Raw genomic sequence first — 27,975 nt, 5'->3', positions numbered from 1 at the left:
TAGATTAGATATTGGGAACATTCCTTCCCAGAAGGGGTGGTCAGGCATTGGAAGGCACTGCTCAGGGCAGTGGTGGAGTCCCCATTCCTGAAGGGATTTACAGAGGTGTGGATGTGGCACTTGAAGACTTGGGTTAGTGCTGGACTTGGCAGTGCTGGGGGAACAGCTGGACTCCATGGTCTTAGAGGGCTTTTCCAATCTAAACAATTCCAGTGGGGCAGCAACATCCAGCCCCCAGAGGGGTTCACTAGAGGCAGATCCAGAGGGTCCCATGCCTTTTTGACCCACCAGAGCCTTTTGCCTCCCCTTGTGGGGGTCACCATGCCCCCTCCACAGGGTGTCCAACCCTTTCCATGTCATGGGCCATCAGGGCAGGGATGTTTCCCTGCTGCCAGGCCGGGCTCAGACTTGTAAGGCATCTTCCCCACTCTGTTTTGCTTTGTGGAGACAAATTTGTAGGGAAAAGCTGGAGTCAGTGGCCAGAACAGCTGCTGTGTGAGGGGGTTGTTATGACAAAGTGAGCCTCACAGCTGCTGCAAAATAAACCCAATGGGGAGCGGGTCAGGCACTGCCTGAAAAATTAGGTCAGTGGCACGCTGGGCTCCCGGGGAGGATGGGAGAGGAGCAGAGGTGTTGGTTTGCTGGAGCTTTTCTCTTGGTGAGGCTGAAACTTCCATGTCTTGCCATAGAATGTTGGCTAAAAGGGCTTGGCTAACTCTGACAGGGAATAAAGGGTCTCTTCATGCCATGTCCTGGCCCCAGATCTGGCAAATTCAGAGATGGAAGCCGAAAAAAGAAAGCTGGAAAACAAGGATGCTTCTTTTGCCACCCCAAAGCCAGCGATACCCACCCGTCCTGGGACAGGCTTCAGAAACTGGGAAGCTGGCAGCCCAAATGAGCCCTTTTCATCTTAGCAGCGCTGACTGTCACAGTGCCCCAGGCAGGTCACATCCCGAGGCTCCTCACCGGGGGTCGGGCGGCGGAGGCAGGGAGGGAGGGAGGGAGGGAGGCAGTGCCCGGGAAGCCGCTTCCCATGGGCTCCAGGCACCCTCTCGTGGTGAGCACCCACGGCCGGGTGCCACCCGCCAGCCCTCCCGGGAAACCCTCCCGGGAGCTGGGATTTATTTCTCCAGCCTCAGGACAGCGCAGGGTGGTCCCCACTCTTTGGCGTGGGGTCCCCCTGTTTTACACAGGGAAGCGGTAACGAGGACAGAGCACCTGAAGCTGGTTTCTCCTCCGGCTGGATCAACCTGCCCTTCTCCTTCTGACGCGTTTCCCCCTGTCAGGAGCTTGCAAAATAAATCAGTGCTTTGCATAAACAAAGCCCCGAGAGGTGTTGGTGAAAAAAAACAGCGCTCATGAGCTTCACGAATGCAGCTTTTCCTGTAAAAACAAACACCGAAGTTTCTTTTTTCCCTCCAAAACCCCACTGCCCGGGGAAGGATTTCTCCATCTGTCCTCTCGGTTTCCCCCTCCCACCATCTAGGAGCCAAAGCTCAGCTGCTGAAAGGTGCCTCCCTTTCTCCTCGCCCCTTCAGGGGACCTTTGGATTAAAATCCCAGTCGTTTTCCTTGCGGCAAGGCTCCAGTGCCGGCGCGGTTTCCTTGTCCAGCCACGTCCTGCAGCCGGGCACAGGAGCCCAGAGGCGGCTCGGGGCGCTGGGTGTCCCCGCGGGTGGGTGTCACTGTCACCCGGCACAGCCCGCACTCCCCAGGCGTCCTCGCCCCTCGCTGCTCCATGCTCGCTGCCTTTGTTTCCTGCGACTTTAAAGTTCCCTCGGCGCTCAGAGCGAAAGAGGGAGGAGAAAGCGTTTCATCATCGCTCCCGGGAGCCGACTTATAAGAACTTGGCGCTGCCGCTGCCGGGCTCACTCGCAGCCTCGCAGGGATTCCGGCACAGTCCGTGCGGCCGGCGGGACGGGCCGGGCCGGACAGCGGCGGAGCCCACCAGCAGCCCAAAAATCCCGGGCTCCCCGGCAAGCCCTCGCCATGGGAGTCCGCCCCGAAGTTGGCAAATCCCCGGTTGACATCCCCAAGAGCTCCAGCACCTGCTCCAGGAGTTTTTTCTGCAACATCAAAGTAAGGATGGGGCAGAGATGCTGGCGGGGAGGGAGGGGGGTTCTTGTCCGGAGAGGGAGCCCAGCCCACCCCAGGCATCCCCGTGTTCCTCGTACGCACCGCGGGTGAAACGAGGGGTGTTTGATGATGCAGAATTTGAACATCAGCTCCTGGGGCAGTCCTGGGGAATCCTGCCTGGGCAGGGCCGGGGGGGCTCTGCGGGTTCGCAGTGATGCCCTGCACGGCACGGGGGTGTTTCACCCCATGGAGCAGCTCTCCGTGAGCTTCCCCACGGCGTCTCGTACACGGTGTGCTGCTGCCTGGGGAATGATTAACCACATCCTGGTGTGAAAAGAAAGCCCTGCCTTAGAATAGCACTGGCTTGCTTTAAAAAAACTCGTGTGAGCAGAGGTTTTGAGTGGCAGAAACAAAAGCTCGGTGGGCTGAGGTGGATTCCCGGCGCTGCCTGCCCAGTTCCTCACCTGCTGCCCCGAGAGCCGCCCCCTGCCCGAGCTCCAGGCTCCCGAGCTCGCTGCCGGGGGAGGGCACACCGCTCCCCCCGGCCGTGTGTCACCTTTCCCATCCTGCCTTCACACCCGCCCTCACCTGGCTTTCCCCCCGCCCCGCTCTTTGGTTTTTGGATGCGCACCGAGGCTGCTGCACGTGCTGGTCCCTGTCCCCGGGAGATCCGCCGGGATGTCCCTGGAAGGGGGATTTCCGTGCCTCCCTTGGCAGCGCCTCCTCGCACGGGCACTGGAGCAGCCGGGCGCGGTGTTTGGGAGCGGCTCCGGGGATGCGCGGGGCAGGACCCTCCGTGCCGGCGCTGCCGGGGCTCCCCGGGCCGGGCCGTGCTTTCCCACCGCTGCTCCTGCTCTGCTGCGTCCGCGCCTCCCAGCCCGGGGTTCTCAGGATGCGCGGCCGTGGGGAAGGTGTCGCGGTCGGGATGGGTTTGGGGTTTGTTTTTCGTTTGTTTGGGGCTTGTTTGCCATCACGCTTCCCTCGCCCGCCTGGAGGACGGTGCTGCCCGCTGCCCCCTGGGCTGCGCTGGAGCGCTGTGGGAATGCTGTAGGGTACCACGGGGCTGCTCCTCCTCACAGCTCCCAGGGCTGGAGGCATGATCCCAAATGATGCCTCCCAGTCCCATATACCCCTGAAGGTCCCCACTGCCTAGGCTGGGCTATTCCAGCAGGTGACTTGATGATACTTTTTGGCTGCGGGCTTCAGGAGAAAGAGCTTGAGATTACCCTGGGTGATTTCTGGGCTACACTGGTGTTCCTCTGCAGGGGACTGCTGACCTGTCCTCTGCTCTGCTGGAGGTGCAAAACTTGCCCCCAGCCCCCTCCAGACTGCTGCAGTACTAACACTGAGTTGGGGTGAGTAAAGTCACCCAAAAACCAAGCCCTTCCTGCAGTTCGTGCTCTATTCTGGCAACTGGCAGCAAGCAAAAACAGCCTGGAGTGAAAAAAAACATTGCCAAACCCTCTTGCAGGATGTCAAACTTTCGGATTAAAGAACAAAAGCCCCAACAAATAAGTGCTAGTCCATCTGTACACCCCAGAGGCAGCCGCAGGGTGCGGGCTGTGGGTGCCCCAGAGTCAGGCTGGGTGCTCAGCACCCCACATGCCCCAGGGCACTTGCATGGGACCTTTTAGGGGCAGATGACTCAGGAGTGTCACTTTGCTAGTGGCAGGAAAACCATTGCCTGAAGAAAAGCTTTAAAACTGCTTTTTCAAGTTTTTATTTCAAAACTTCTAGTTCAGAATTGTTTCTGGTTTAGAAAGTCAGCAGTCTGGCAGTGGCACCGTGCAAGCGCGTGAAGGAACAGTTTGAGCCCTACCCAAACGAGCTCGTTGGCATCAGAGGGATGATGTGCTCCATCTGGGATGGTGGGCAGTCAGGACGCACATCCCTCAGAGAAATATTCATGCCTTTAAGAAAAAATGTATAAATTGACAGGCAACAAGATCCCCCACCCTTTCCTGACCTATCCACTCTTCCTGTCCTGTGACAGCTGCATTAAAAACCTACACATTAACAAAAGAACTGCTTCAGGGTCAGAAAGGATTAGCCTGTGTGCAGTGTCAGTCCCTTCAGCCCCCAAAACTGTGTAGGATGTCAAAGGATCCCAGTGGAATTTCCAGATTTGGGGAGTTTTGGAGTGAATGGTCATCAAAGCATCACAGTGGAATTTCCAGGTTTGGGGAGTTTTGGAGTGTGGTCAACATCTGGCTTTGAAAGGGTTTGTAGCTCTTATTTGTACAAGAAGCCACTGGTGCTATGAATGATGGATTATAAAAAAGCCTCATCCAGCCCCAAATTTTATGGGAAGCTGCAGGCATCACCCTCCCCAGAGCCGTCAGACACAACATCCTCACACAGACAATGACAGGTTCCGATGGGGACAGTATTTCCAACACAACAAAATTCCCTACATTTAGCAGGCTTGGAAGGACACAATTAAGACTTGGAAGAGTTAATCACAAAGCTCATATTTAATCCCCAAAACCCATGTGATGGGATCATATCCAGGGTGTCTTTTGCAGGGCTGGGGCCGAAATAACAAATTATTTTTCCATGTAAACCATCTTTCCCCCCCATGATCCCTGTGACAGGGACCACCACCCCCTGCAGCAGACCCCATCCCTCCCAGGGTGTTTTCCAGAACTGGAGCCACCTTTGGAGGTGTGGGAACACAGTGGTGCCAGGGATGGGCATCGGGGAGGGTGAAGTCCTGGTGGAGAGGGGCAGTTTGTGGGATTCCATGGGATGGGGTTGGAGTCCTGGGGACACGGCTGGGGGTGCAGGAACGGCGCAGCTGCACTTCAGGAAGCAATTCCCTGTGGATGTGGCCGTGGGCTCGGACAGGCGCGGTTCCAGCTGCTCGCCGTTCCCTGTGGAGCCCGGCTGTGACAGTTCCGCGTGGAGCTGCGAGTCACCGCCGGTCACACCGGGTCTGTGAGGGCTGAGGCAGTGACACACAGCGGGCTCGGTCCGCGCTGATACCGCCGGGCTCCGCCTGGCCCGGCCCCAGCTGTGCCTCCCAGCTGGAACCAGCCCAGCCACTGCTTCTGGTTTGGGTGCAGGGCTGCCGAGCCCTCTGCCCACTGCTCCCACCCTCGTCCCCACAGAGGAGACAAAGCAGAACGCAAAACTCCTTCAGGTTCCGGGGCTGGGAGGTTTTGGGGCTGCTGAGCTCTGACCTCAGCCAGAGACCTGGAGCATCCCGGTAACCCCACAGCACTGCTGGAGATGGGGGTGATGATGAGATATTTAGATGGGATATTGGGGAGAAATTCTTTGCTGTGAGGGTGCTGAGTTCCTGGCACAGGTTGTCCAGAGAACCTGTGGCTGCTCCATCCCTGGAAGTGTCCAAGGCCAGGCTGGATGGGGCTTGGAGCAGCCTGGAACAGAGGAAGGTGTCCCTGCCCATGGCAGGGTGGAACAGGATGGGCTTCAAGCTCCCTTCCCACCCAAAACTTTCCATGATTTCTCTGATGAGCAGGACATCCCCCTGCCTGGACGCTCACCAGAGCTGCCAGGGCTGTGCTGACTGGCACGGGGCTTTGGGGACGTGCAGCTGTGCTGCTCTGCAAGTGCAGCATGAGCCCAACCTTCAGGTGGATGCCAGCACCTGGTGGCACTGGGGACACCGGGAAACTCACAGCCTAAAGGATTGAAACAGGTTTAAAAGGTTGGTCTTTTTGATACCCACACATGGCCAGGGACCCCATCAGTGTCCCCCAGTCCAGAGCCCCAACCATGTGGTTTAAGCTCATCTTGGGCTTGATGATCTTGGAGGTCTTTTCCAGCCTTAATGAGGCTATGATTCTCTGTCCATTTTCTGCTCCCAGACAACCACTGGAGAAGGATTATTTCACAGGAATTCTCTGTTTACAGAGCCTCAGATATTTTGGCTTCTTCGCCTTTACTGTCTCATTGGTGGTTTTGAACTATTTTAATTGATTTTGGGATCCCCAGGAAGATGACAAGGAGGAGAGCTTTATAAATATCTTTTGATTTAGAGGAGCTGGACTGGTTTCAGCTGGAAGCTGGAGAGCACAGAGGAGCAGTGTGAAAGTGTTGAGAGTGCAGGCAGAGGGAGGCCTTTTTTTTCCATGCCTGCAGACTGCCTGGCATGGAAAAGGAAACAGGAGGACAACAGAGAATTATTCTCACTTATGTCAGCCGGAGGTGATCCAGAGAGAGATTTAAAAGCCTTAGGAGAGGTTTAAATTGGGTGTTGTACTGGGGCAAGGAGAGGGAGGGAATGGAGGAGGGTAGGAGAGGGGACAACAAGGTCAGGAGGAGACTGTGGGCTCTCAGGGTGTGATAAGGCTTGGAAGCATCCTGGGGTGAAGGTGCTGGGAGCACGCAGGGAGCAGTGAGCAGGAGCAGGGAGCTCTCCTCCCTGGGGAGGCTGGATGCCTCCAGCAGAGGAAACAGAGCCTGGCCTTGGGGTCTGAGGTCCCAACAGCAGCAGGGCAAGTTTTTTGTCCCTTCCTTCCAAGGGACTAAAGGAATTTGCTGAGGAGTGTATTCTAGAAGCCTGGAGATGTACCAGTTGTGCTCTCATATCCTGTTGGAAAAGATTATTAATTGCTTTGTTTAGCCAGAACAGGAGATTTATCAAGTCACAGATCTGGAGGCAGTGTGGCTGTAGGTTTGGAGAGGGAAACACAGAAAGGAGAAAGTCATGGCTGATTAGAGCTATTGATTTAAGCAGGAAAATCAAAGCAGTATTGCAGTTCTGGGCACTGTGCAGGCAGGCACGGCGGGCTGGATGAGTGTTTGTGGCAAAGACACAAGGAGGGTCCTTAGTGACATGAGAAGAAGGACCAGGATCTTCCAGCATTTGTGGTGATGCTGCTGGCACCAGACAGCACAGGTTGGGTTTAGATGGTCCAGCACCGCTTTGGTGGGATCAGGCTCCAGAAGGGAAGAACCACCTGGTCTTCACCAGCAGTGGGATAAGGAAAAAGATAGGCTGGAAAGTTTAGTGGGATCAAGGTCTAGGAGACCAGAGACAAGGTAATTTTATGAGGGGCGAGGTGGTTGGGTGCCCAAACACAAGCAAGGAGTGGTCAGTATAGATAAGATTATCGGGAGCAGGACGGGAGAGGAGTGACGCTGATAGGAAGCACGAGGCCGGCCGGGCGGGAGCAGTGTTTGCACACACTTCTGGGTCAGGCAAAACACAGCCAGCCTGGACCTGCCCTCAAGGAAACCCTCCTCGGATCCTGATGCCCCAGAATGAAAAGACACCTTCAGGAAGGAATGAAGGAAGACCAACCTGCCGGAGGGAGGAAAGGCTGAGGGATGCCCGGCGTCCTATTTTGAGGGCGGTATTTTCTTGGGAAGCATCCCACACTGAGGGTCCGCCTCAGCAATCCTCTGCAGCCGAAACCCCCCCTTCCAGGCAAAGCTGGGCTCACCTGGGCCTTGCAAAGGGATACAGTGCCAGGAAATCCCGTGTCTGTGTTTGTTGCAAAAAAGAGCAAATATTGTCTTTGCACGTGACAGCCGGGGGGTGTAAAACGTGCATGGCTTGGCAGTAGACAGTCATCATTCCAGCGTGCTTCAGGCAACCCCTGATCAGGTTAATTTTCTTATTACTTTATTGTTTGTGATAGAAATCCCACTGAGAAGCCAGCTTCTGCCACCAGACCAGGCTCAGAGGTTTTGTGCTAAAGAATGGGCTCTGTGCAGGGTGTTTGGTTCCCTTTATGGAAATGCTGTGCTTTCTTTCATCTTTCATGGTACTTTTTGATCAACGAATCCAGGCAGCTGCCCATAGGAAAGTGATGCCAAGGAGGACTGTATTTCCTCACTCTATTTAACCCTAACCCTAACCCTACACTTTCCATGTCCAGCTGATATGTTTCTTTTGGACTGAGTGACCTCAGCTGTCCTACTGCAGGAGGATCTCCCAGTGTAGTAAGAGTTATCTTACTACTCTAAAATAAACACTCTGTCTTCTCCCTCTTAACATTTTGGGGCTATTCTTATTAATTCCTTGAGTTCCCCCGTCCTTTTCATTTTTTTTTTCTCTTGCAAGCTCAGGAGATTAAAGTGGAGGGAGACTCCAGAGGTGGGCAGCTTGGAGTCTCCTGCTTTGGGAAGAATGTTCCCTGATTTTGGGATGAAAGTCTTCCGACTTTCCACTTGGGTCAAACAATTTTGCTTTGGACTCAACTCCAATTGTACTCTGCAGAGGGAAAAACAATGGAGCATCCTTTCTCCTAGTCCTTTCCAAAGGTTTACTCCAGCCAGATTAATTTTGCTCTTGGTCACGTCCTACTTTGGTGTCACCTGTCCCATCACCTGGGAGCACCTGGATAAGTTCTGTGAGGGTCTGAAGCTCTCCAGACAATCCTTGTGTCCACCTAATGAACAAAGCCCTGGCTCTTTCCATCCCCACTGCTATGGGAAAGATGCTGGACACAGCAGAGATTAGCACAAGTGCCGTCAACTTTTCCACCCTCTTCATCTCCAGCCAGGGCTGCCACGGGGAAGACACTGGAAAATGAGGTGAGAGATTACTTTGGACATGAACTGTGGAAGCAGAGTAGGGAATTAATATCCTTATTAATTAATACCCTTAAATCACTCCTCCAGGTGGAGCAATGGCCATGCCACATGTAGCAGGATCCTCCCAAAGCTGTGGTCCTTGCAGAGCAGAGTTAGGCTCCCGCCTGGAAGAGCCTTATCCTGACTCCTGGAGATCCCTGGAGGCTCCATAGAGATGGTTCACGCCTATGAAATGAAACCTGAGTATTTGTTGGACACATCTCAGGCAGAAGTTTAGGCTGGGATTGGCCAAATCCTTGCCAGTTCCCCATTGTCCAGAGCATGGAAGGACCAGTCCTCCCCCTTCCCTGCCATGGGATGGGTTTCTCTTCCTTTGGAAAAAGCCCTGGGAGGTGCTGGTCCCCACGAGCTGGGTGGGGGCAGCAGCCTGTCTCCCCCAGGAGTTTGCTTCCCTTCTAAATGCAGCTCCTTTTGGAAAGGAGTCAAGTGCCTTGTATAAACAGCCTGGGGTCAGGATTGCTCCGAAACGAGGGGATTTTGGGGGGGGTCCACGTGGGTGCACGCCTTTGGCCTTCCTGTGCTGCTCCCTGCCTGGCTGCAATCACTCCTTGCCTGCGGCTCCAAAAATACTCCAGGCTCCCGTGGGAGCCTGTGCTCCGGAGGGTCAGCACTTGGGAGTGCCCCCGGCTCCTCAACCTCCCACCGTGCCTTCGCCCTCGTGTCGGCTTTGCGTCAGCGAAACCTCCCTGCGAGTGAGCTCGGCTCTTCCTTAAGAGCCCCTTTGTGTCATCAGGGAAGATGGATTACGGCAGCTCCCTCCCCTCCTGGGGCTGCTCGGCGGGAACATGGGGCAGCACAGCACATCTGGTGCAGCGGGAAGGGCCAGGCCGGGGCTGCTTTCCATGCACCAGCAGGTTGTGGGTGGTCAGCATGAACGTGTGGGGATGGAATACATGGGAAGAGAGACAGGGATGGGAGAGACCCATGAGGATCTGTGAGGGGACACAGGAGAGTGGTGCCCCTCATGTCCACCAGCCTCAGGGGGTGCATGGACTCCTTTTGGGGAGCCTTCCAAGTAAGGCCCTCTCCCAGTTTTTTGCACTCAGAGCCTTCAAGGTTTGGGATGTCCTTACTATAATTAAAACAGTCTGCTGAATTCAGGGGAAGTCTTGAATCAGGCCTCATCTCCCCTCCAGACACTTGGAGTGTGTCTGGAAAATCCACGCTCCAGCCGCACAAGTCCTGGAGCAAAGGTTGTTTTGCCTTTCTCTGGCTGTTTTGGGTAGCAGGTTCTTCCCAAGGAAAAAAAAATCACCCCTGCCCTTCCCCTCCCATTCTCTGGGCTCTGCACATCTGAGGGCTGAGGCTGCTGTGTGGTCTCAGGGTGGGATCACATCCCTGGAAGATCCATCCGGCTTTGCCGCCTTTCCGGTTAATCCTGTAGACAGGAGCTGGATTAGGAGGACCCATGGGCAAGGGGAAGCAGTCACACCCCGAGGTTTTCCTCTCCCTTTGCTGGTGCTCTCCAGCTGCATTTCTCCCACCTCATCTTCCCTCCTGGCAGGCAGCCCCAGCTTGTCCCCAGGCATCTCTGGATCCAGGGCTCCGTTTTGGCCATCCCAGGTTATCACCAAGGCACAAACACACCTCGGACCCTCTCCTGGCAGCTCTGCCTGTTCCTCCCTGCCCTCTCCACCCATGGCTTGTCCCTCTCTTCTCCTGCCGTGGTCCCCATCGTCCTTCCATGCCTCCAACCCATCTCCTGCCACCCCCAGCATTCTGGGGAGCCAGCCTGCTCATCTTGCCTCCGTGCCAGCATCCCCTCTATCCTTGACACTCCATGTCCCCATCTGCCCTGGGGTCAGGCTGACATTTACTGCGCTAAATTGGGCCTCGGTGATCCACCCTCTTCCCTCCCTGTTGGTAAACAGCTTTGCTTCTGCGGCTGATGCCTGGCTCCGGGAGAGCTCTGTGTCCAGCTGCTCTGCAGCTCGGGTGCTCCCGGAGCGCTGCTCTTCAGCCGGCGCTTCCTTGCTCCAGTGGCTTCTGTAGAGTCTGGCCAGAGACTCTAATTGATCTTCTCTGGCCACAAGGTCCCCTCTCCAGTTGCCATCCTCACAGGAGCCACCGCTCTGCTCCAGATCAGCCCGCAATGATTCCAGGTCAGGCTGGAGAAGGTGGTGGATCCAGGATTTTGTCCTGGAATGGGAATTCAAATGTGGGAGCTGATAGTGGGAGGATGGAGAGGTCATTCAGCTCCAAGAGTTTACTGGCAGATATTTCACTTCCACTTTGGCCCTGTCTGGGAGGATTTCCCACGTTACACCCCAAATTCCTGTTCTGCAGCTTTTTTGTCAGGGCAAAGTCCTGGCTTGGGAGTTTGTCCTCTCCTGGTTATCGCAATGGCAATGCAGCCTGATGCCAGCCTGTCTGCTCTACCCCTCCCAGATGTGGCTGGGGACTCCGTGATGGCAGCTTGTGCCTGTGATCCTTCTTTCCTTGTTTTTTGGGTGTTTGCCTTCCTCCTTCATCTTCCCCATGGTCTCCAGGTTTTGCCAAGCCTGCCCTCACACTGCCAGGGGCTCCATTTTCTCCTTCTCCTTCATCTCCATCCTCTTCTCTTTTTCTGTCTGTCAGCATCTCTCCCATCCCTTTTGCTTTTAGATTCCCAGCCACATCTTTTGGCTGGATCTCTCTTCCTTCACAAGAGAAGACTCCCAAGAAACCATTTCCTTGCCCATCTTCTACCCAAATTCTGCTACAATTGCTGGGCCTGGCCATGTATCATCCTCTACTCCCTAAACACAACTCCACCCACTTATGGAATTTGCATCCTCCAAACTGGTCTTTTTTGATTTTTTTAAAATCATTTAATGGGTCAGGGCTACGGGGTGCTACCGCCCTTCCAGATAAATACTCATAAGGACTATTGCTGCTGTTCTGGCCAAAAACACCAGGAATTTGTCAGCCCTGCAGTACCTTTGATCCCCCATCCATCATCTCGCACTTCCCGACGTTATCATTGAGGGACACTCTTCCGGTATTCAGCAAATATTTGATTTCCTGTGAATCTAAATTAAAAGACCTTCCCCCATTTGTATTTTTTTATATTATTTGTTTGTTGGGATTTTAAAAAATTGATTCTAAAATGCTTTTGGCACTGTGTGGAAGCATTCCATTCTAAGAAAAATAAAGGAAAACTGTTCTGACTAAATATAGATCAAAAGACACTTGTGAGCTGCCTCTTGCATCCCTGGCTGAGAGCACTCTCCTCTCGCAGCCCACCCGGGCTCTTTCAGCCAGATTTCTCCCAAACTCTCTGTATTCTCTCCTCTGCCTCTGCTCAGCTTGGCTCCTGGCTCAGCTCACTGCCCAGCTCAAGGGAAGATGCTGGGTTTGGAATACTATTTTGGAATCTTCCAGCAGTGAGACCACGCTGTGCATATTTCATCCTCTCCCTCTGGGGCTTTTAACGCCCTTTTTCAACTTTTTCTAGCAACACCCCTTGGAGCAGGTTCAGTTAATTGACTTTCCAGCTGAGTGAATCCCAGGATGCTCCATGCCAGAGGTGCAGCCTTTGGCCAAAGCCAGCTGGAATACACTCCTGCAGGATGTGGTCACCAGCAGTTACGCAGCAGCAGGGCACTGTGGTCTCATATGGCCTCAAAGGGTGCATGGAGAGGCTTACATTGGATATCAGGGGAAATTCTTCACTGAAAGTGGGGTTAATCATTGGAACAGGCTGCCCAGGGAGGTGGTGGGGTCACCATCCCTGGAAGGGTCCAAACAGTGAGTAGATGTGGCAATTCTCCATATGGTTTAGTGGGCATGGCAGTACCTGGTCAAAGGTTGGACCTGATGACCTTGGGGGTCTTTTCCAGCCTTAATGAGTCTGTGATTCCAGCTGGGTCCTCACTGGGGTGGCACTCTCTGTTTGCCCACAGGTGTTTGTGCTGTGCCATGGGCTCCTCCAGCTCTCCCAGCTCCTCTACAGCGCCAACTTCAAGAGCAGCCTCACCACCATCGAGAAGCGCTTTGGGCTCTCCAGCCTCTCCTCAGGTTTCATCTCCAGCTTGCACGAGGTAACTGGGAGAGGAGCACCCAAAGGGTGGGCAGGACCTGGGGGCACCTTCCCAAAACAGGGTCTCAGGGCTGTTCACACCCAGGGCTTCCTCAGCCTCCGTGTGCTGGGAGGAGCAGCTGTGCTCTGGGACACCTTGTCACACCTCATTCACACCTCGTCACACCTCATTCTGCTCTGCCACCTCCAGGGGGGGAACGGGGGTCCTGTGGTGATGGCTCTTGGACAAGAGCAGACTTACACTGGATGGAATTCCAGAATGATTTGGGTTGAAGGGGTCCTTAAAGTCCATCCCATCTCATTCCACCCCCTGCCATGGGCAGGGACACCTTCCACTAGCCCAGGTGGCTCCAAGCCCTGTCCAACCTGGCCTTGGACACTTCCAGGGATCCAGGGGCAGCCACAGCTCCTCTGGGAACCCTGTGCCAGGTACTCAGCACAGTCGCAGGGAAAAATTACTCCCCAGTATCCCATCTTACCCTGCCCTCTGGCAGTTTAAGGCATATTACTGAGCTGGCTGAGGATGTTCTCACACTTTCTTATCAAGAAATCCCTTGGAATAAGTTTCCTCATTCACATTTTTAGGAATTCTGTCCTTCCTATCAGCTCTTCAAGGCCTGACAAAGGCCAGGAAAAGACCTGCTGGCAGAGACTTTTTTTGCTGACACCAACTGGCCACACACTTTTTTGTGAGCTCCCTGGTGAGCACATGGGATGCTCCACCAAGAAGCTGGACCCTGGGAATCTTCCTGTATCCCTGGGGAAGTAGATGCCCAAGTCTTACCTCAACCAGCATGGACATTTGGGATTAAAAAGATGTCTCAGGGCCCACTGAGACTTCCTGCTGTCTGTGACTGTGTGAGGTGCCCTGCCTGTCCAGGACAACAATCTTAGTGCGTTGGTGCCTACAGCAATTCCAAGAACAAAACCCACAAAGAGACAAACAATGGAGCCCACACAAACACAAATACAAAGTTTTCTTAGCCATACATAGAATCACAGAATGGTTTGGGTTGGAAGAGACCTTTAAAGGCCATCTTGCTCAACCTCCTGCAATGAGCAGGGACAGCTTCAACATGCCAAAGTTAAAATGATGTTTAGGTTGTCCAGAGCTGTTAAAGCCCATGTAATGGGAATTTTGTGGTGTTCACCCACTTGCCTGAGCGAGCTGTGTGGTTTCATGGCTTTCTAGTTGATGCTGTCTGCAGCTGCAAATGCCCAGGGTCAAACATTTGCAGTGAGCTGGACTTTGTAGCAGGCTCATGTCTGTTTGAGTCACAGGAATGGAGGCAGTATGTTTCATTCCTTGCTGGTTTTGGAGGAATTGTCAGTTTATGCCACATCGGTCAATCTCTAAAATTTCTTCACTGAAAGGGCTGTCCAGCCCTGACACAGCTGCCCAGGGCAGCAGTGGACTCCCCATTCTCTTCCTGCTGTCTGTGACTGTGTGAGGTGCCCTGCCTGTCCACGACAACAATCTTAGTGCGTTGGTGCCTACAGCAATTCCAAGAACAAAACCCACAAAGAGACAAACAATGGAGCCCACACAAACACAAAGTTTTCTTAGCCATACATAGAATCACAGAATGGTTTGGGTTGGAAGAGACCTTTAAAGGCCATCTTGCTCAACCTCCTGCAATGAGCAGGGACAGCTTCAACATGCCAAAGTTAAAATGATGTTTAGGTTGTCCAGAGCTGTTAAAGCCCATGTAATGGGAATTTTGTGGTGTTCACCCACTTGCCTGAGCGAGCTGTGTGGTTTCATGGCTTTCTAGTTGATGCTGTCTGCAGCTGCAAATGCCCAGGGTCAAACATTTGCAGTGAGCTGGACTTTGTAGCAGGCTCATGTCTGTTTGAGTCACAGGAATGGAGGCAGTATGTTTCATTCCTTGCTGGTTTTGGAGGAATTGTCAGTTTATGCCACATCGGTCAATCTCTAAAATTTCTTCACTGAAAGGGCTGTCCAGCCCTGACACAGCTGCCCAGGGCAGCAGTGGAGTCCCCGTTCTTGGAGGGGTTTAACAGACGTGTGGATGTGGCACTTGGGGACATGGGGCAGTGGTGGCCTTGGCAGTGCTGGGGGAGCAGCTGGACTTGATGGTCTTGGAGGGTTTCTCCAACCTAAACAATTCCCTGATGACTATGGGATGGGGGGCAGGTGTGGGTGCTAGAGCCTCAGACAAATCACATGGAGGCTGTGATGTCATTCATGCCAACAAGGGATGCCCAGAGGTGGCCGAGGCCAGGGAGTGACCCTGTGGCTGGAGAAGAGAAGGGAGCACTGACGCGCTGTGAGCACGCAGAGCAGGGGGATGCTCCTGCTCCTGTGAGCGCCAAACTCCTCCTGATGAGAGCCCTGTCCACCCACCCAGACTCAGCCATAGGGCCTGGATGTCCTCTGTGACGTCTTCTCACGTTCCTCCCTCTTCTCTGTGCCTTTTCCAGATCGGCAACGTGGTGCTCATCATCTTCGTCAGCTACTTCGGCAGCCGCGTGCACCGCCCGCGCGTCATCGGCGTCGGGGGGCTGCTGCTGGCCCTGGGGGCCTTCCTGGTCACCCTGCCCCACTTCCTCTCAGGCCCCTATGAGTACACTGCCCTCAGCACGGGTGAGTGCCCCCAGCTGTGCCCCACAAACCCAGACCCAGCTGCTCCAGATGGGGGGCATGTGACTGCCCCCCAAAAAAAAGGGGGTGTTTCCAGGGCACACGTGATTCAAACAGTGGTTGAAGGCAGAGCCTTAAGGTGGGTAGTTGCTGGTTAAACCTGACATTGTTATAGCTTTGGAACCCTTTCTGAATGCAAAAATTATGTGTGGGGTTTCTTCTGCTTCTCCTGCACATGTTATTCCAGCTGTTGTTACAGAATCATAGAATGGTTTGGGTTGGAAGGGACCTTAAAGCCCATCTCATTCCCCCCCCTGCCACGGGCAGGGACACCTTCCCCTGGCCCAGGTTGCTCCAAGTCCATCTTTGAACACTTCCAGGGATGAGGCAGCCACAGTTTCTCTGAGAGAGAGTAGGTTTAGATCAAATGTCAGAAAGCTATTCCTCCCTGTGAGGATGCTGAGGCCCTGGCACAGTTGCCCAGAGAAGCTGTGGCTGCCCCTGGATCCCTGGAAATGTCCAAGGCCTGGTTGGAGAGGGTTTGGAGCAACCTGGGCTTGTGGAAGGTGTCCCTGCCCGTGGCAGGAGGTGGAATGAGATGGGCTTTAAGGTCCCTTCCAACACAAACCATTCTGGAATTCTGAGATATAGCAAAGCCCCCCTGTCCCCAGGGCCTGCTCTGGCCAGGATCCTGATCTGATCCAGTCCAAGGAAGGCTGCTGCTTTAACTGGGAAGGCTTTGGGAACAAGCTCATGTGAACAATGACAGCTCTATTTTCCATGCAGAATGGAAATGACCCAAAAGTTCTGCACAGAACACAATTCTTGCAGAGCACCTTTGCTAAACTGAACAGGATTAGAGATGGACTGCAAAAACAGATGGACAGGGCAGAGATATTGACATTATGAGGACTGCCTAATGGAAAAGAACACATTCAGTCTGTGAACAGCCCATGAAGGTACTTCAGTCCTGGTTGGAGTTTCCATGGCAGTCTGGAGCAGGGTGAAGATCCCCGGTGTCTGGGTTGTATCAAGAGGCAAGGGCCATGATTTGGTAGGAGCTGGGCTACTCCTGAGCCATGGTGCAGCAGGGATTCAGGGCAGGGTGTCCTGCTTAGGGCAGCCACCTGACCCCAGAGGGCATCACACCCTGTTCCTGCCTGGGTACCAAAAGGGAGCAGAGACCACAGACAGAAAAACCAGCCATGGGTTTGGTCTGCCCTCATTAAACCCAGAGCACCCTCACTCCATGGCATGAACTCTTTAAAAGTGTGATTAAAATCACAGCCTGGTTGTTTGCTGACCTCAGTATAATACTCCAAAGGAAGGCCAGGGTGATGAGAACTGCTGAAGAAAATGAGCAATCCCTCCAAAATCCAGCAGTTTGTGCTTACTCAGTGAGTTTGGGAGATTCCTGCTATTTGGGGATTTAGTGTGGGAGGAGGCAGGGGATGTACCCAGCGTTGAAATGCTCATTTTTTTCCCCTTCCAGGTAACAAGAGCCAGGGGCAGGTTGAGCTGTGCTATGCAGAGAGTAGATTTGTGTGCTCAAACACCACCCGGGACCCCGAGAAGGAGGCCAGCAGTGTGTGGGCCATGATGGTCATTGCCCAGCTGCTGGCTGGCATCGGCACCGTGCCCATCCAGCCCTTTGGCATATCCTATGTGGACGACTTTGCAGACTCCAACAATTCCCCACTGTATGTTGGTACGTGGGACCATTGCTGCACACTGTTTTGTTTCACAGAATCCCAGGATGGTTTCGGTTGGAAGGGATCTGAAAGCTCATCCAGTTCCACCCCCTGCCATGGGCAGGGATACCTTCCACTAGCCCAAGCTGCTCCAAGCTCCTACATCCTTGTCTTCCCTCTGCAGTGAGGGATCACTGTTCCAATGAATTGTCCCACTGATCCCTTAGAATTCTCAAAACTGCAAGGAAATTGAAGGAAAGAGGGCTGAAGGAACCTGAAAGGTTCTGAAGAGGAAGGAAAGTGGGATTGGTGTGTTGTTTTTAATACAGGTGCTCCCTTCAGGGCTGTGGGAATGTCTGTCAGGGTGGATGGTTCCAGGGTTGCCTCAATATAGCAGAAATTCCATCTCCCCAAGTCCCATTTCATTTTACGTCTGATGCAGCTCAAGCTCACTGCCTGCTTTTAAACATCTTGAGAAAGCTGTGTAAAGAGTTTCTCTCAAGGAGGGAACTTGGATCCTGTCATTGCAAACAAAGGAAAAGAAAATGTCCCGACCTTATGGGTTATCTATTTTGGAATGGGAGGGTTCAGCTACACCCAAGGTGGTCTGGTGGCCTTTTTGTCCTCAGAATCTTCCACCTCACCTGACGTTTGAACCAAATATTTTGGTTCAAATATTTTTCCTTGGATCTGAGGATTAGGATGTGTTTGTTTCCTTGGCCATGTCCTAGAGGATATGGAGGTCTCAATCACCTGTGTGAGCCCTGGATGTCAGTGCCCTGCTGCTCCCTGGGGTTCATGAATATCATGGATATTACTGATGTAGCTGACAACTTGTATTTTGTCAGCAAAGCCTTTTTGGCATCAGAGCAGGGGGACTTTGTGCACAGGCAGCTGCCTTCCCCCTCTGTTCCTGTCAGATAAACACCAACTTCAGTGTTGGGGCAGTGGGGACCTTCTCACCATCTGAAGGGTGATGAAGGGTGTTTTCTCCCCTCTGTATGTTGTGCCACATTCCTGCATTTCCTGGGAAGACAGAAGCTGTTCCTGTCAGATAAACACCACCTTCAGGGTTGGGGCAGTGGGGACCTTCTCACCATCTGAAGGGTGATGAAGGGTGTTTTCTCCCCTCTGTATGTTGTGCCACCATTCCTGCATTTCCTGGGAATACAGAAGCCATATCTGCATGGAAACTGCATTTCCCTGCTCACAGGGGCTCTCTCTGCTCCCTTTTCCCAGCCATCCTGTTTGCCATTGCTGTGTTTGGCCCTGCCTTTGGATACTTGCTGGGGTCCGTGGTGCTGAGGCTCTTCGTGGATATCGGGAGGGTTGACACTGGTGAGTATTGCTCAGACAGCAGAGGTCCTAAAGACCCTCTGTGGGTCAGAAGGTCACTCTGAGATGAAAGGTGACAGAAGCCACCAGTCCTGTGACCCACAAAACCCACTGCCCTGGAAAGACTCGACCTGGAAAAGCACCCCCAGCATACTCCACTCTGTCATCCCATAAGGACAGATACAGGTGGTCCTGACACCACCACTGAAGCAGAGCCCTGGGGCAGGGACATTCCTGTGCCCAACTCATGGTGCTGCACTGGAGGGCATGGCTGGGGTCTACCCACTGCCACAACACTGAGGAGGTGTCCCACAACCCCCGCGTGGTGGTGGAGAGGAACAGGGAAATATGAGGAATCCAGGGATGGAGAAGACAACCAGAGAGAAATCACTGCCCTGTGGATAAAAAGAAAACTTGAGTGTACTCATCCTCCTCCCCAGAACCAGCACCTGAGAGAGAGGGGCTGAGCTGATGCCACCACAGGGATAATTTGCTTTATCCATGACATGTGCTTATTATTTCTGGTAACTTAATCACTAAAGAATTCTCCCCAGCTCCATAATTAACATGGCTTTTCCTGTGTTTCCTTAGAGAGCCTGCCTGACATTTTTGTCCGATGTGCTTATTATTTCTGGTAACTTAATCACTAAAGAATTCTCCCCAGCTCCATCATTAATGTGGCTTTTCCTGTGTTTCCTTAGAGAGATCAGAGCCTGCCTGACATTTTTGTCCAGTGCCTGATAAGAATAATAAATGAACGTGGGCAGGAAATGCCAAAAAGCCTTGGTCCACTCCCCGCGGCGGCAGACGGATTTAGCAACCTCTGCCTGGTCGCTCCATGATGACATCCAAGCTCCAGAGTGGAGTGGTCCTGTTTGGGGAAGCGGGCTGATTGTTTCAGTGGGGTGTGGGCTCCTCTCCTGTCACCCCTGGCACGGAGCTCCCAGCAGAGCTGGCCGTGGTTCCTTCCCAGCTGCCACATCCCGGCCGTGGGTAGCCGTGTCCCCAGGCCAAGCCAGGCAATCTGTCAGACCTCCCGTGAGCATCACTCGGCCCAGCCAAAGGATGTGTGTCCTGGAGACACAGTGGCTCTCACCTTCTCCTCCTTTTTCCGGAGAAGGCGCCCAGAGTTTGGTCCACTCGGAAACCGGGAGCTTCTGCCAGCACAGGGCCTTCCCTCGGTCCCTGCGAGCAGAAAGTGACCGAGCCTGGAACAATGGAGAGAAACTTTTTCCAGGAAAGCAGCACAGCCTTTCCCAGTCCCTGTTTTGGCTCAGCATCCCTGTCAGCAGCATGGTCCCACCCACTGTGTTCTCCAGGCAGAGGATGGAGTCAGGCCCCCATAATCTGTGCCTTGCTGACTGGCTCGGGACTTAGAGTGAACCTGTGCCACCAGAGTGCTTCCATGCTGACCAAATCCATCCTGCAGTCACCTGGGAGGCTCAGTACAGTTGGGATGAGTGGCAGTGGTTGTTTTCCTAGCCAGGGAAGACACAGGTCAAACACGACCAGGGCCGGTCTTGCCAACACCGGTGGGAGTCCTACCTCCATACATTTGCTGTTACATGCCAGAGGAGAGACCCTTGGGTTGTGCCCACAGGGACTCTTCATACTCCACCAGTCCACATTTTCATGGAGATCTGTCCCTTGGAGCTCTTACAGTGTGTCCTTGTGTGTTGCAATGGCAGTGGAGCTGACGCCGAGCGACCAGCGGTGGATCGGAGCCTGGTGGCTGGGTCTGCTCATCTCCTCGGGCTGCCTGGTGCTCACCTCCATCCCTTACTTCTTCTTCCCTCGGTACATGCTGAAAGGAGAGGTGAGACCTCATCTCCAGAGGCTGGAACGGCCTGGAGCCAGGGATGTGTTCAGGGAAGGAATACCTGTCCTCAGAGGAGAGGGGTGGGAGGGAGGAAGGCGGTCCAGCAACCCTGTCCCATTAAAACAAATTTTAAAAGGTGGAAAATAATTAACATGTATCATTTTGGTGTTTTCAAAGCCAAATCCCACTGGTTTTGTTACAAAAATACTTTAGTTCTGTTTTGAAATTGTTTATTCATTGATTCTTTAAAGGTAAAATTAAACCCAAAATATTTCACAGTTATGGCTAAAGGACTCACCAGACCTGAGCTGAATTATCTCTAACTTTCATTTTCAGACTTTTTGCAGAGTTAAAAGGGAGGTATTTTGTCAGGGTTCAAGGGAAGAAAGATTTCCAAGTTCTTGCAACCTGCCAACAACAAGCTGTTGTCTTGCTGCTCTGCTCAGGGGCTGCAGTGATATTTGAGATAATTCACTCCTTTAATCACAGAATCCTGGAATGGTTTGGGTTGGAAGGACCTTAAAGCTCATCCTGTTTCATCCCCTGCCACAGGCAGGGACACCTTCCACTATCCCAGGTTGCTTCAAGCCCTGTCCAGCCTGGCCTTGGACACTTCCAGGGATCCAGGGGCAGCCACAGCTTCTCTGGGCACCCTGTGCCAGGGCCTCACCACCACAAGAATTTCTCACCAATATCCCATCTAACCCTAATGGCAGTGGGAAGCCATTCCCCCTTGTCCTGGCACTCCAGGCCCGTGTCCCAAATCCCTCTCCAGTTCTCTTGGAGCCCCTTTAGGCTCTGGAAGGGGCTCTCCCCAGAGCCTTCTCCTCTCCAGGTGAACACTACCAGCTCTCCCAGCCTGCGGAAGTGCTCAGGGCACGTGGGACGGGGCTTTGCTCTGATTGTCAGGCTTGGCTGGGGGTCAAAGGCCCCTGGGACCGACCCTGGCCCTGCTGAGCCTCCCTGTGCCAGGACAGTGCCAGCCCCTCTCACCGCAGGCTGCTCCTCTCTCCCTGCCAGGAGCGGAACACCGAGGCCGGGATGCTCAGGAAGATGGAGACAGGGGCTGCTCAAGACACCTCCCTGCTGGAGTTCATCAAAAGTAAACTCCTGGGGGTGCAGGAGAGGGTGGACAGGGATGCTGGGCCATGCTGTGCCATGGGGAGTGGCGGGTGGGGACCACCACAGCAGCAGCTTCACACCAGGGGGGCTTCTTGGGAGTCCTGGGGAGCCCAGCACCGTGTGTGGAGCAGCTCTGGCACCACGAGGGCCTAAGGACCAAGGGAAGGTGGGCACAGCCTCCCTCTTGAGGCCCCTCTTCTTTGGGGCCTGAATTGTTTCCAAATTTTGTGTTGAGGACGTTAAAGTGGTACAGTGTGCCAGAAAAGGGTCTCTGGGAGGTTTAACCCCAGCTCCAGGAGTGGGCATGGTGCTGCCGGCGCCGCCAGCTCCTCCACGAGGTCACTCCACTGCGGCTGACCCTGTTTATGTGGAGCAAAGAGGCTTGAGAGGGATGTCACTGCTGAGGGACCAGATTAATGACTCCTTTAGCTCCAGAGGATTTCTTCCCAGATAAAGCCCCTCCCTCCTTGCCTCTTCCTCCACTGCAGTCACATCCTGGAGCAGTCAGTTCCCTCTTCTCCTCTCTTTGGCCTTTAATGGATGCTGGCTCTCCACCACTCTCTGCTAATTAGAAAACTCATAAGAGACCAAATAAACAGAGTTGCTCCCAGGGTCCATCTGCCTCTGTTGATGGGGCCAGAGGACACAATGTCCCACCAGGAAAACACATCCATGGTGCTGTCAGCTGCTGGGACACATTAGGGTGTCTCCCCTCCTGCTTTCCCATATCCACAGACATCTCCAGTAGATCATCACCATCATCCCACAGACATCCTTACTGGGAACAGGCTAAGGGTGGGCGTTTATTGCTAGTACAAATTGCTGGCGTAGGGATCATATGGCCAAAAGACATTTTTCCTACTGTTTCCCTGTAGGATTCCCGAAGATCTTCCTCAGGCTGCTGCTCAACCCCCTCTTCATCCTCCTGGTGCTGGCTCAGTGCAGCTTCTCCTCCGTCATTGCGGGTCTGGCCACCTTCCTCAACAAATTCCTGGAGAAGCAGTACGGTGCCTCCCCCTCCCAGGCCAACTTCCTCATAGGTGAGCACAGAGAGAAGCAAAAAATATCCATCAGCAGGGAGCCAACTGCCCATATTCTCCAGGCTCTTAAAATCCTGGAGAAGAAGCCTGTGAAAGCTCATTTTTGGATGAGACCTGGGGCTCACCTTGGGATAGTGTGTGACTTTCCTGACCTGTAGTTCCACAGCTGCCTTGGGTTTGGGCTGTCTTGGACAACAGCTGGATCTGTGGGTTCTCCCAACTCCAGAGGGGTCCAGAGAGCTGCCCCCTGCCCATGGAGGGGTTCTGGGCAGGCAGGACCCCCCTGAAGGCTCCGTTCCTCTGCAGGAGCTGTGAACCTGCCAGCAGCAGCACTCGGGATGCTGCTGGGAGGGATCATCATGAAGCGCTTCTCCTTCTCCCTGCGCGCCATCCCGCGCTTCGCCGTGGTGGTGCTCGTCTTCTCCATCCTCATCTGCCTGCCCATCTTCTTCATGGGCTGCTCCACAGGGCACATCGAGGGCATCTACCACCCCAGGTAATGCAGGTGCTGCTCCCAGCTCCTCGTTTCTCCAGCTCTTATCCATGGGGAGGGACACACGCAGGTGGAGAGGCAGAAGACATCACCATGCTGCTCCTTGATTTGCACTGCATGGAGGAGATCTGGGTGCTTCACAGCCCAGAGAGCTTGGGAGGGTGTTTATCCATGATTTTCTGGGCCAAACAAGCAGGGTGTAGTTTTTCACTCTGGATTTTTAGGGGGAAATTAGTAACATTGTGTCCACATCACTTCACACGCTCCCAGTGTTCCAGCTGGACATCATCTTTCTCCTCACCTCAGTGCATATTTTTGGCTCTTACCATGACTTCCTAAGATAAAAATGACATTTGTGTACGACCAAGGCTTGATGTCAAGTGCATTGAGCTCATTTCCCAGAGCACTGCCAGCAAGGAAGAGACTTCTGATGCCATCTTCCCACATGGGGTGGAGCAGCCCCATCCCACCCTACCCATGGGCAGCTCCCCAGTGCCACATTCCTGCCGGATTCAGGCTGTGTGACTCCAGCAGATGGGGGAATGAGGGAAGACAGGGCAGATTTGGGGTTGTTCACTTCACTTCCACAGCCATCAGGCTTGTTTGGGAACATGCCCACTTTCAGTTTGTGTCCATGTGGTGTTTCCAGCTGTGGCTGTTCACACATCTGTTTGTGCAGCTTTGGATGAAGCCCAGGTCCATTTCTACAGGCTTTTGGCCGATTAATTTTCAGCTGAGGAAAAAAAAAATAAAATAAAAATAAAAAAAAGATAAAAGAAGTGTGTCAGTACTTGTTTGTAGACATAACATAATTCCTGTGACATTCACTGCACGCTTCCAGAGGTACCTGCAGGGATCAGGGGCTGGCAGAAGGCCAGGCTGCTGCTGGCAGTGTCCCAGCCCAAACAGGAACAGGAAAACTGCTCAACTAGTAAAAGGGATTTTTTTTTTTCTAAATTCCTCCTGTCCTATTTCTTAATTTTTTGCTAATTTCTCCCCCCTCCTTTCTGGCAGCACACCCAATTCCCAGCAGCAGGTTAAGGCACGGGTTGGGTGCCAATGCTCTAAGCAGATCTTCCACCCCGTGTGCCGGAAAAACACCACGGAATACATCTCACCCTGCTTCGCTGGCTGCACCAACAGCACCACCAACCCCTCCAACCCCAGACAAACAGTGAGTAAAGCAAGTGGTTAGCAAAGCAGCCTTGTTGGGAATAGTGGAGTGATGCTGCAGGAGCCCAACAAATGCAATAAGGGGCTGGAATCTTTTCCAAATGGTGCGCTGAGCCCTGGGAGGGTGCCCTGGAGAATTGCTGTAAGGCCCTGGGAATCTGCTTGGAGGAACGGGGATGGTGGTAAATCCCATTACAGGATGCCATGGCTGTGCCTTAAAACTGGAGCTGGTGCTCTTATGGGTGTCCTGCACAGGGATGTGGGATGATTCGTCCTGAGAAAGCTGCTCCAGGCGCTGGGAGTCTGACGTCTGTTTTGTTCCAAACGTTTCCAACAGATCTACCACAACTGTTCCCTGAATGGGAATGAGCTGTTCTCCACCTACACGGGTTCTTGTCCAGTCAGCTGCTCCCATATGCTCCTTCCTGCCATATTCCTCATCTCCTTTGCTGCCCTGGTGGCCTGCCTGTCCCACAACCCCCTCTACATGATGGTGTTACGGTGAGTGGTGTGCAGGGTCCTCAGTCCCGGGGGAGCCGATAGGATGGTTCCCCATGTTGGGATCAACGGGATGCCATAAACGTGCAACCAGCCCAAATCTTGGCCAAATCCAGGGCCAGCAGCTCTGACCTCCTGTGGCTTCTCCCCTGCAGGGTGGTGAACCAGGATGAGAAGTCATTCGCCATTGGAGTCCAGTTCTTACTGATGAGACTGCTGGGTGAGTGTTTGTCTGTGAATGAGGCTGGGGGGCTGCTGGAGCTGTGGGAGGCACCGAACCTCCTCGGGATCAGCACCTGACTCCATCTCTCTCCCACCAGCCTGGCTGCCGGCCCCAGCCATGTTCGGAGCCCTCATCGACTCCTCCTGCATCTACTGGCAGCAGCAGCAGTGCACCCCGGGCCGCTTCTGCGCCTACTACAACAACGATTTCCTCCGGAACAGGTACCCTGTGCCCCGGCCCCGGGCAGGACGGGGGCCCCAGCCCAGCTGGAAGTGCCAGCTGCAGTTGTGGCATGTCCCCGCTCTTCTCCCGGCAGATACCTGGGGCTGCAGGTGGGCTACAAGGTGGTGGGCACCGTGCTGCTCGCCCTCATCGGCTGGAAGGTGAAGAGGAGCAAGGAGTACAACGTGCAGGAGAAGGCGGCGGGGCTGGTGTAGCCCCCGAGGAATGACTCGCACCCCCATCACCCACTGCCACTACTTTGTCTTGTTTGGGTTTGTTTTACTTCCCACGGGAGCGACTCCGCAGCTCCGAGCTCCCCTCCCGCAGCCCAGGTGCACCCGGCGAGGGATGCTCCGGGCCAGCCCCGTCCTGGGAATGGCATCGCCCGGGGTCTCCAGCCGCGCTCGCCCGTCTCCCTGGGCAGGGGCAGCCCCGGCCAGCTGAGCAGGAGGCAGAGGGGGCTGGAACACAGGGACCCGGAGAAGTGCCTGCTGTGGGCGATGGTCCCGCTCCGGAGTGACATTCCCGGCCGGGAGGTGCCTTCCCGGCTGGGACAGGAGCAGGGGAGGTGGCTGCCAGGTGTCCCCCCGGCCGCAGCCCCCACGGAGGTCAGCAGGGACACCGCACACGTGTTGGGACAAGACAGCACAAGGGGTTTATTGCAGAACATCTGGGGTTTGTTGCTCTTTTTATTTTTTAAATAAAGGTCACTTTTCCAACCGCGGTGCGTTCTTGGTCTCCCCCCACCAGCAAGGCACGCCCTGGGCAGGCTGCAGCTCACAGCCTGGCCCGTGCTGAGCACATTCCAGCTGGGAAAGGGGAAAAAATGGTGGCAGAGGGGGACATTCTTCTGCAGCTCCACCAGTGATGGGGGAGGGCTGGTATAGGGGCTACACGGAGCTCAGGGATGGCTGAGGAGCCCTGCCTGCAGTCCCACGGAACCTGCCAGCCCTGCCTGCCTCTCCCTGATGGGCACAGGGACACAGGCAGGGGCTGCAGGCACAGCAGGTTTCATCCACGGAACCTGCCAGCCCTGCCTGCCTCTCCCTGATGGGCACAGGGACACAGGCAGGGGCTGCAGGCACAGCAGAAGGTTTCACCTGAGGTTCTCATCCCCCATGGGTTTGTTGGCACAGATCAGTTCTGGTATTCAGCTGCCCCTCTGGTGCCTCAGAGAAGGGATCATGAACAAAGAAATGCCTGGCAATTAAAAAGCTTCATACCCTCTCCCTCACACCACAGTGCAGAGCAAGAGCCTGGGGTCCTTCTCACCCTTCACCGAGCTGCTGTTTTGGTTGTTTCACACCCCTCAGGTGGGTTTTGGTGAGGGTTTGGTGGGTGGGTTCTGTTAGTCCACACTGTGATGGAAGCCCATTTTGTGTTCCAGTACACAGACCACAATCTGCTCCAGCATTTTGAATATTTTAACTGCAGCTTTGCCTATTATAACTATTATTAATGATCTTTACAATTATTATTGATCAGATTGTCAGCTCCTGGTTTCCTTCTGATCCATCTCTGCCTGACACAGCACAGCCTTAGGGTTCATATCAAGTTCAACCCATAGCCTAACAAGTCCAGCTACTGAGCTACTTAAAAATCCTGTCATTTTTTCAATGCAGTGGGCTCTGGGCAGGGTACAGTGGGTTTGGGGCTTTCTTTCAAGGACTTTATGGGTAGAATGCATTCAGGCCCTGCTGTCCTTACCCCATAGCTTTTCCCTGTGGTCATGGCCCTGCTGCATCCATGTTCATGGAGGGAGCCAAGGGAAAGGAGGACAGGAGCAGACCTGTCCTGGATTTGCTCTGGATCACCAAAGTCTTCACAAAAAAGAGCTCTCTCCACATTAACCCTATTCCTGTTCCACCTCTACCTGGCACATTTCCCCTGAACACCCACCTGACCCTCCATAACTTTCTCCACTTCTTTCACACCAGGAGGTGTGTAACACTCAGCAGGATAAACCCCAGGAGGGGACGGTCACAAAGGGCACGAGGTGGCCCAAATGGGGCCAGAAGCTCCAGAAGCAGAAGCTCCTGACCACAAAGGTGTCAGGGTGGTGGCTCTGTGCACAGGGAACAGCTGGAATACCTGCATTGAGGAGCCCTGGGAACCACCCCTTGGGATGCTGATGTCCAGGCATTGTTAATTTTGCTTTTCTTTGCCTTTCAGCAATCTCTTCTCCTCTTTCAGGTTTTCTGCTATCCCAGTTATCACTGTGCTCCTCATTCTCCTCCAAAAACATCTGCCTTTTCCAGGGGAACAATTTGGAGTACATCCATAGCAAAAAACATTGACCAAAAGAGCTTTAGCACAGTGAGGCCTCAGTCCCTGGGGATGTGTGAACAGAGGGTTCCTGACTCAGGGTCAGGCAGCTGCAGCAAGAAGGGGCTGAGTTTATCACATCCCACTGTCCTGCCAAAGCCATCCCAACACAGCCCTACCGAGCTGCAGCCTCAGGAGCAGCACTCCTAGCCAGCAGAGCCACGGGCTGGGAACAAGGTCAGGAGAGCAAAGAACAAAGCACAGAGCTGACTGGGGAATCAAGAAAAACAAGAAAACAACACTCAGTTTCCAGTTCTGCTCTCTTCCCTCAGTCACTGGGGAAAACCAGCCCTGAGTATTTAAATATTTTAAAAATCACAGTGAGGCCCAAAAAACTCCTGGAGTTCTGCTCTGTGCTTCAGCACGAGTGGCTCTGGGTACAGCCCCAGCTCGGCCATGGCCATGCAGCCATTCCCCAGCCCAGGAAAGCTGAGGCATCTCATCTCCATCCAGCACAGCCACAGGGTGCCACAGCCACCTCCAGGGCAGAGCAGTGTGCTCTGCCACCACAGCAGGCTGGAGCTTTCCTGTGCACATCACCAAGGTGCCTTTCAATTATGATTTGTGGGCATTTTTTGCTACGTGATTATCAATTTCTCAATTGAAACCAATCAACCAACTGAAACCAATCTTGGTCAAGTCGGACCAAGAAATACAAAACCAAAAAAATACCTCAACCCCAAAGCCCTCTGTGTGCAGAAAACGAAGACAGACAGACCTGGCCACAGAGCAGGAAGGCTGATACCCAGCACTGTGCTGAGCA

At 53.9% G+C, this 27,975-nt stretch overlaps 1 protein-coding gene across 1 annotated transcript; it reads left to right on the top strand.

Annotated features, from left to right (window-relative positions):
• The first annotated feature begins 1,876 nt into the window (after nt 1–1,876).
• SLCO2A1 (solute carrier organic anion transporter family member 2A1) lies at nt 1,877–27,915 on the top strand. The gene is made up of 15 exons (XM_041416173.1): nt 1,877–2,078; nt 12,530–12,667; nt 15,112–15,274; nt 16,764–16,979; nt 18,202–18,300; nt 19,986–20,113; nt 21,137–21,218; nt 22,114–22,278; nt 22,585–22,774; nt 23,786–23,945; nt 24,282–24,445; nt 24,598–24,662; nt 24,763–24,886; nt 24,982–25,895; nt 25,978–27,915. The coding sequence occupies exons 1-14, from the start codon at nt 1,989–1,991 to the stop codon at nt 25,100–25,102; spliced, it is 1,905 nt and encodes a 634-aa protein (XP_041272107.1). The 5' UTR covers nt 1,877–1,988; the 3' UTR covers nt 25,103–25,895; nt 25,978–27,915.
• The last annotated feature ends 60 nt before the right edge of the window (nt 27,916–27,975 follow it).

The sequence above is a fragment of the Onychostruthus taczanowskii genome, unplaced genomic scaffold (assembly GCF_017590055.1).
Source record: "Onychostruthus taczanowskii isolate IOZ18803 unplaced genomic scaffold, ASM1759005v1 scaffold51, whole genome shotgun sequence".
Taxonomy (NCBI): Eukaryota; Metazoa; Chordata; class Aves; order Passeriformes; family Passeridae; genus Onychostruthus; species Onychostruthus taczanowskii.
The sequence above is the reverse complement of the archived record's forward strand: the minus strand, read 5'-3'. Positions and strand labels throughout refer to the sequence as shown.

What these genes read in the sequence shown, in the direction of transcription:
- SLCO2A1 (XM_041416173.1), top strand. Translation starts at nt 1,989, where the DNA reads ATGGGAGTCCGCCCCGAAGTTGGCAAATCCCCGGTTGACATCCCCAAG. An exon ending in CAATTCCCCACTGTATGTTG is followed by an intron (nt 16,980 to 18,201) that starts GTACGTGGGACC and finishes CCCTTTTCCCAG; the next exon opens with CCATCCTGTTTGCCATTGCT. An exon ending in TATCGGGAGGGTTGACACTG is followed by an intron (nt 18,301 to 19,985) that starts GTGAGTATTGCT and finishes TTGCAATGGCAG; the next exon opens with TGGAGCTGACGCCGAGCGAC.